Source organism: Octopus bimaculoides, chromosome 1, assembly GCF_001194135.2.
Source record: "Octopus bimaculoides isolate UCB-OBI-ISO-001 chromosome 1, ASM119413v2, whole genome shotgun sequence".
Classification (NCBI taxonomy): domain Eukaryota; kingdom Metazoa; phylum Mollusca; class Cephalopoda; order Octopoda; family Octopodidae; genus Octopus; species Octopus bimaculoides.
The window spans coordinates 87,991,093-87,999,529 of record NC_068981.1 but is presented as its reverse complement, the minus strand read 5'-3'; the positions used below and the strand labels follow the sequence as shown (position 1 = coordinate 87,999,529).

Below are 8,437 nucleotides of genomic sequence, written 5' to 3'. Positions count from 1 at the left end.
GGGAGAAGAGAGTAGTGATTTAGAGAGAGAGAGGCAGCAGGACATCATGCTGGTCTCAAATTCGTTGGGTTTTTAGAAAAAAGTTGAAAGAAACACAGCAGTGTTTAACCGTGAGATTAAATGTTTAAATCGGTAACAGAAATGAGAGTTAAAATCGTAATTTTTAAAGGTGGGGAGAGACAAATTTCAGTCAGGTTTGGGCTAAGGAGCGAAAACGATAAATCGAGTGATATAGAGAATAGAGACACATAAATAATCATGAATTTAAGACAGAAATGTATAGTTAGAGAAACGGGGTGGGGTTGGTGGAAGGGGAGCGCATCAGAAGGGATAATATATAAAAATAGAAATGACTTAGCTATTGTTCATGTCTTGGAGAGCTTCGTCATGGGTTCTTGCAACTGTCACATCGTAGACATTGCACTGGGTCAGATTGTAGTGTATCTCAGGAAGGCTTAGCAAAAAAATTTGTGAATTTATTTTCTGTTGCAAACATTGTACTGATTCCTTTTATGAATTATTTTGCTCTACTTCTTAGTCTTAACTGCCCAGCTAGGAAAATGGTGTCATAAGACCTTTGGCAGTCATTCTCCAGCTATTTATTTAAAGCTGTATATGGCTATGGTATGTCCACACATAGAGTTTGTATTATCAGTCTAAAACCCCCGTCTTGCCCAGCATATCAATCTCCTGAAAATGTGCAACCAGATGAATATCCACCATCAGGCCTCAACCATACTCTGAACATCTTGCTTCCCTGGACATGAACACATTAACCCTTTAGAATATAATTCAGCCATATCCAGCCCAAATATTCTATCTACTTCATGTTAAAAATGACCAGATCCAACATCTCGCTTTGTTCCTTACCACCACTTGGCAACTGGTGTTGGTTTGTTTACGGGCCCATAACTGAGCAGTTCAGCAAAAGGTTCAATCAAATAAGTATCAGGCTTTAAAACAAGCACTGAGGTGGTGTTTTATTTATTTTTTAATAACCCAATAACTGAAACAAGTAAAGATAAAAGATCAAGCCTACATTGTTCTCTTAGTTTTGTAATCTCAATTGATATATTGTTTGATGCATTATTCACAATGTCTTTTTAACATTTTATCTCCAGAAACAAGTCAAACAAGTGGTTGTTTAACTGAATCAGTGATGTGTGCCATGCAAAGAAGACTCCACATTAAGATGTTAGAAAAGTAGAACCAAAATATTCCTGGAAGAATTTAAATTGACCAAAATATCTATTTCTATTTTTCTTTCCGAATATTTTACTGAAATTATAAAATTACAACTTTTTTGCTTGTTGGTCACGTGTATGCTCCTTCACTTTGGATGTCTGAATCAATCCATCTATTTCTATTTAGTAACATCCCACCTTTCACTCTTCATCTAGCCATTCATGTAACTGTTCTCTCAACAGCAACATCAGTCTCTTCCATTCCTTCTTTGTTGGCATTAGAAGCAGGATCTATCCATTTCTATTCTCAACTCAGCTTATGTGCAGTTGTCATCCTCTCCATTTCCCTTCCTTGCAAATGTTACCCTTTTTTGCTTGTTGGTCACGTGTATGCTCCTTCACTTTGGATGTCTGAATCAATCCATCTATTTCTATTTAGTTACATCCCACCTTTCACTCATCATCTAGCCATTCATGTAACTGCTCTCTCAACAGCAACATCAGTCTCTTCCATTCCCTCTTTGTTGGCATTAGAAGCAGGATCTATCCATTTCTATTCTCAACTCAGCTTATGTGCAGTTGTCATCCTCTCCATTTCCCTTCCTTGCAAATGTTACCCTTCACACTCTGCCTTCTTTTTCAATATCTCTACACACAAAAACATCCCATTATATTTTATATAATTGTTCCACTTTCTGCAAAATTATGTATTGTTTCAGCAATATATATACTAAAATTTCTATAAAGTTATATTCTTTAATAAAATGCCATCTTCTGGATTTTTCTTTTTGTTATTAGTGTATGACCGAGACCTTCAGCAATATGCCATGCTTGAGGAGACACATCGAGTCAAGTGAAATCATAGTTGTGGCTGTTGATGGTGTCATGTAAATATGGCACCCGTGAAATTGTAATCACAGCCATTGTCACTAACATTTTCTTCGAATGTTGGGCCTCATGGAGGCAATGACAGGTGAAACCCTAGTGATGACCATTGCCAGTATCATATAAATGGCACCCATGAAATCATAGTTGTGGCTGTTGCCAGTGTCAAGTAAATGGCAACTGTGCCAGTGGCATGTAAAAAGCACCTATTACAGTCTTGGAGTGATTGGTATTAGGAAGGGCATCCAGCCATAGGAACCATGCCAAATCAGACTGGAATCCGATGCAACTGTCTAACCCATGCCAACGTGGAAAGCGGACGTTAAATAATGATGATTTGTGAGAAAAGCTCAGACTGTTTGAGTTTCTGTGTTGGATCCTGCATATCATGTCTCTTCTCTAAGAATCTGGCTGGAGTGACAGCTCATGTTGGTCAACCATATGGTTTCAGTGGATGAGGAAGTATTTCACAGATGTAGACTGACTGGAACACTGCTTAGAAGGTTGTTCAGGAAGACAGAACAAATACTGACAAATTGGAGAAATGGTGGAGGTCACAAGACATGTCTTGTTATACTTGATATCCATTAGATATAACTAAAAGAAGAGTAGGAACTTCAATGTGGTCACATTTGTGTTGTAAAGGAACACCCAATTAACAAAATTAACTGCTAGAATTAGATACTAAAATTAAAAAAAGATATGGTAAAAAGTAACTTTCATCATACCAAACAGCACCAACACTTAATGCTAAATGGCAGAGAGGGGAGGAACAAATTTAGGAAAATTGAACAGTATTGTTGCAAGCACCACTATATGGTGATAGGGGCTTGGTTATCTGGAGTAAATTTCAAATTATGTCATTTGTTTACATTCTGATTAGTTGACTTGCTGTAAACAATAAATGTACATTTTAAATTTGATGAGAGGGAGAAGCTACAAACTTGTGACATAGAGGACAACTGAGAATTCCTGCATGACAGCCTTCTGAGTGTCACAGACAAAACCTGTGGCTGGTGCAAAGTCCCATCCAGACCTAAGGTAACATGATGGTAGAACAATGCAGTAGACAGGGCCATTAGAACAAAGAAGCAGGCCTGGAAAAGTGGAGGTGGCAAGGAACAGTATCAGATAGTCAAAAGGGAAGCTAGGAGACAGGTATATATAGCCAAGGGAGAATCAGATTAGAAGTTTGCCAATGTTCAGTAGTGTGAGGACCAAAAAACTGAAATGTTTCAGATAGCAAGACTGTGTGAGAGAAATGTGTCTGCATGGATGATGGTGCACTTGCATTTAACAATTCTGCAAAGAAAGAGGCTTGGAAATGCCATTATGAAAGACTGCTGAATGGGAGGAAAATAGTCTGCCAAATGTTGACCCAATTGCAGGACCAGCTACCCAAATTGACAAGTTCCTTGGTAGATAAAGCAATTGAGGATATGAAGACAGGGAAAGCCCCCAGCCCATCAGGAATCACTACTGAGATGCTTAAAATATCTGGTGGTGTGGGTTATGGTCTAATTGCCCCTATTGTAAATCAGATGGTTCACAAAAGAGTCATATCCAATGACTGTTATAGCAGCACCATAGTCAACTGCTACAAAGGTAAAGGTGACAACTTAGATAGAAATAATTACAGAAGTATCAAATTGTTGGATCAGGTAATGAAAGTTACAGAGAGGGTCATAGCCTAACTAATTAGAGAGAGATTTAGTCTAGATGAGTTGCAGTTTTGTTTTGTGTCAGGGAGAAGCACCACTGGTGTTATATTTCTGGTAAGGCAGCTGCAGGAGCAATACATAGCCAAAGACAAACCTCTGTACTTGGCTTTTGTTGACTTGGAGAAAGCCTTTGACAGCGTCTTCCGATCCCTTACCTGGTGGTCAATGCAGAAACTAGGGATAGAGGAGTGGTTTGTGAGAGCTGTACAAGCCATGTATAGGAATGCTACCAGTAAGGTGAGGGTTGGCAATGAGTGCAGCAAAGAATTCAGGGTACAAGTAGAGGTTTGTTAAGGATCGGTCCTCCACACCGTCTTGTTCATCATAGTCCTCCAGGCAATAACAGAGGAATTTAAGACAGGTTGCCCCTAGGAGCTCCTCTATGCTGATGACCTTGCTCTTATTGCTGAATCACTACTCGAACTAGAGAAGTTTCAGGTATGGAAGCAAGGTAAAGAATCGAAGGCCCTTAGAGTTAACCTAGCAAAAGCCAAAGTCTCAGGAAGTAGGAAGGCAGACAAATCACAAATCCTTTCGGGTAGATGGCCTTGCTCGATCTGTAGAAAGGTGTAGGTAGAAACTCCATAAGATGCACCTGATGTAAGCTTTGGGCACATAAGAGGTGCAGCAATATCAGAGGAAGGTTAACAGGGAAACTTGTATGTGGAAGATGCACAGGTACAATAAATGCTGAAAATGTGCAGAAAATAGACTCCATTAACTACCAGGGGAGCAAGCTAGAGGTAGTAGATAGCTTCTGTTATCTACGTGACCAAGTTAGTAGTGGAGGTGAATGCTCCAAGCACGTAGCTGTAAGAATAAGATTAGGCTGGGCAAAGTTCAGAGAGCCCTTACCTCTGCTGGTAACAAAGGGTCTCTCTCTCAGAATGAAAGATAGACTGTTTGATACTTGTGTGTGAACAGCTATGCAGCATGGCTGTGACAGCTGAGGACGTGTAGGCTTCAAAGAAATGAAGCCAGTATGCTTCACTGGATGTGCAATGTCAGCATGCATGTTCGACAGAGAGTAAGCATCTTGAGAGAAAAGTTAGATGGCCAATGTTAGGGTCACGTAACTGGCACATAAAACAGCACCTTTCAAGGTAAATGACCAAGACCTTTGGCATTATGTCATGCTTGAGAAGACCCATCAAGCTGAGGAAAATCAGTCATGGCAGATACTGGTGTCACAGGAATGGCACGTAAAAGCACCCATTACACTCTGGGAGTGGTTGGCATTAGGGAGGACATCTAGCTGCAGAAAACCATGCTAAATCAAACAGGAGTCTGGTGCAGCTTACCAGCCCCAAACTGTCCAACCCACGCCAGCATGGACAATGGACGTTAAATGATAATGATAGGCTTACGTATCACACAAACAGAACCCATATGTATTTATACACTATAGCTAAGTACTCATCTACACAACCTCCAAAATCATAGATTTGAAACCCAAGTTTTTCAGAAATATCTTTATTGCTGAGCTTGAAAAGACACTTCAAGCTAAGTAAAAGCATGGTTGTCCTTGCACACAGGCTCGTCCCTTGCAACCATCACCAGTTGAGCATCCCTAATTTCACAGGTTTGTAGGTTCTGGTGCCACATAAAAAGCACCCAGTACACTCTGTAAAGTGATTTGGCATTAGGAAAGGCATCCAGCCCATAGAACCCATACCAAAACCGAAGCCTGAACAGCCCTTCAGCTGGTCAGCACGGAAAACGGACATAAATAATATTTGCACTTGATGCAGTCATAAACAAACTTTGCTTTTCCTGCCATATTTAGCTAAAAAAAACCTGTGGGGAACAGGGAAGCCAACATTTCAATTCATGAGTTGAGAATAATAATATATATGTAGTTCTGTTGGTATATATTCTGTGGTTTTATGTGAAGGTTCATGGCTTAGGGGTTAGGGAATTCGGCTTACAATCACAATACAGCCTTGTCGCATTCCGCATTATGCTGAATCTCCCTGAGAACATGAAGGGTACATGTGTCATAGGGGTGCTCAACAAGTTGCATGTTAATTTCACAAGCAGGCTGTATTCCATTGATCAGATCAACTAGAACCCTTGTTGTCATAACTGACAGCATGTTAGTTATTCTGTGGTTTCTAAACAAGGTATATACAGACATTTGATATGGGAGGTTTAAAGGACTGAAATACTAATAAACTAATGAATTCAAATCTTGCTTATACACCTAGGCAAAGCATATGTTCTCCACTTTACCTCAGAGTACTTTGGTAATAGACATTGTTATACTTCACAAGTGGAAAGTTGGCAAAAGAAATCACACTAATCTGTAAAACTTTGTTGCCTTAAATAAAATATCCAAATTTGAAGCAGAACAACAATCCATCAATACTATAAACAGAATAGATTTCAATAGAAAATGGTAAGGAGGGCATATTACAAACTTAGAATCACTAGTTACAACCACTAAGTTAATTTTCAAAAAACTAAAATAAAAGAAATATATTCAAGTAAGTTTAGAATAACAGAATGAGGAAAACAACTAAATATTAATTTGAAAATATAACTTTTCTCAGATTTCTTTTTTATTTTTCACAATTTAAATATTGGCAGATGTAAAATGAATATACTTGCTTTCAAAAATTTACAAAATCTTTCAAAATTACGTAGTCAAAATTAAATGTTTTAATAGCTGGTCATGACTTGTAATTGAGCTTTTCGAGATCAACAATTAGGATTTATCATGATTTAGAAGGCACACATTTTACCTAGGGAGAAAACAATAAATTTAAAATAGAAAGTGATTACAAACATTTTTTATTACAAAGATATAAAAAAAAAAAATTGAAATTCTGGTCATATATTTTATACAATAAACTACAATTGAAAAAGTAGCTGATGTAAACTAGATACGATTATAGTAAATAAAACTAAAAATAATTTTTTTTATACATGACTAGAAGATAATAGTAACATTGAAAATAATGTGCACCTATCTTTATATTGTATCAAACTTGGAAATGAAACTTATTGAAACTTATACCCTAACAATGTCTAAATTATTTTTATGAAATGCAAAAGAAAATATATAAAAAGCATATATTTCATTGAAAATATTAACACTAACAAATTGTCACAATAGCTTGGACCTGTTGTAGTAATGTTTATTATTAATATTAAATATCATTAATATACAAGATGTTTTAGCATGCCAGGCAAAATGCTGAGTGACATTTCATCTGTCTTTACATTCTCAGCTCAAATTTCAGAGGTCAACTCTTTTATCCTTTCAAGGTTGATAAAATAAGTATCAGCCAAGCACTGGAGCCCATGTAATCAACTTACCTCTTTCCCCAAAATTGCTGGCCTTGTGCCAAAATGTAACGTAAAATCAATATTAAAATAATTACAGGGGTAGGCATGCTCATTTTGGGTTCAGTACCACAGTGCTCTGGAGCTGACCAAAGCCTTGTGAATGGTTTTGATCAGCAAAAATTGAAAGCTGGTGATCACACAGACATTTGTACATGTGTATTTGTTTATGTTTGGGGTCTACAAAAGTTGCTTGCTTATGAGCAGTGTTGCTTTCACTTCTCCAGTCAACAAATTGCTCAACTGCTTAGAGCCATTGAAAAATGTGTTTAAGAGATCCCTTACTTGAAAGGGGCTGTATAACAATGACTCAACAATACATTCATCTAACTCAGAGGTTCTTAACCATTTTTTATCAATGGACCCCTTTTATTACTATTTTATTCTGGTGGACCCCATAATTTTATAGAAACTTCTTTCAAAATTCCCATTTTCTTTTTCACATATTAATTTGTGTAGGTTCAACTATGTAAAATGTTATAGAAAGAAACCTAGCTGTTTCTTGCAATACGTACCAATACATACATCTAAAGCAAGTTTTTTTCAGGGGACCCTTAAAATACTATTGTGGATCCCCAATTTACTATTTTGTTGCATGGACCCCCACAAAATCTTATATGAACCCCGGCTGACAACCACTGATCTAACTCATGCTGGCATGGAAAAGAAATAGATGTTACAGAGGAAAAACATTTAGGTAACTGATGATGTATTGAATGGCACACACCAAAAATTCTCAATGAACTGAATGGAAAAAATATAATTTTTGAACATGAAGATGCAGGCATGGCTGTGTGGTAAGAAGTCTGATTCTCAATTACATGGTTCTGGGTCGAGTCCAAAAGGGTGGCACCTTGGATAAGTTTTTTTTCTACTAAAGCCCCCAAGCCAAGTAATGTCTTGCAAATAGATTTGGTAGGCAGAAACTGAAAGAAGCCTGTATATATATATATATATATATATAGTTTTAGGGAAAAGAACCAAGTTTCAAGAACTCATCGATGAAAATCCACTATCACATATAGAAAAATTAATAATGAAGAGCACAATAAATGAGTATAATATAAAACAAAGTAAATATAAGATAAAGATAGTAAAATGACTACATGTGTTTCATAACTAATTTTCAAATAGAAAGGAAATTTAAATCGATTAAAATCAATTAAATTATCGAAAATAAATTCTTTTCAAAAATACAGCTAATCGTCAGGTCGTAAATAGAACAATAATTATAATAAATAAATATATATATCAACTAACAATAAGTACCAAATGAATTTATCTAAAATACTTATTTTA

The 8,437-nt window shown here is 36.9% G+C and overlaps 2 protein-coding genes across 3 annotated transcripts in view; one reads left to right on the top strand and one right to left on the bottom strand.

Moving 5' to 3' along the window:
* The window catches only part of LOC106872255 (apoptosis-inducing factor 3), a 115,028-nt gene extending 113,065 nt beyond the window's left edge, over nt 1–1,963 (top strand). The window contains exon 22 of the mRNA XM_052966188.1: nt 1,122–1,963. Coding sequence (XP_052822148.1) covers nt 1,122–1,152 — 31 coding nt within the window. The 3' untranslated portion in view covers nt 1,153–1,963. The remainder of the gene's footprint in view (nt 1–1,121) is intronic.
* A 4,352-nt stretch (nt 1,964–6,315) lies between these two features.
* Nucleotides 6,316–8,437, bottom strand: part of LOC106872256 (tubulin monoglutamylase TTLL4) — a 35,692-nt gene continuing 33,570 nt past the window's right edge. For both annotated transcript variants that reach the window (XM_014919179.2, XM_014919178.2), the window contains one exon: nt 6,316–6,534. In XM_014919179.2, coding sequence (XP_014774665.1) covers nt 6,531–6,534 — 4 coding nt within the window. In that variant the 3' untranslated portion in view covers nt 6,316–6,530. The remainder of the gene's footprint in view (nt 6,535–8,437) is intronic.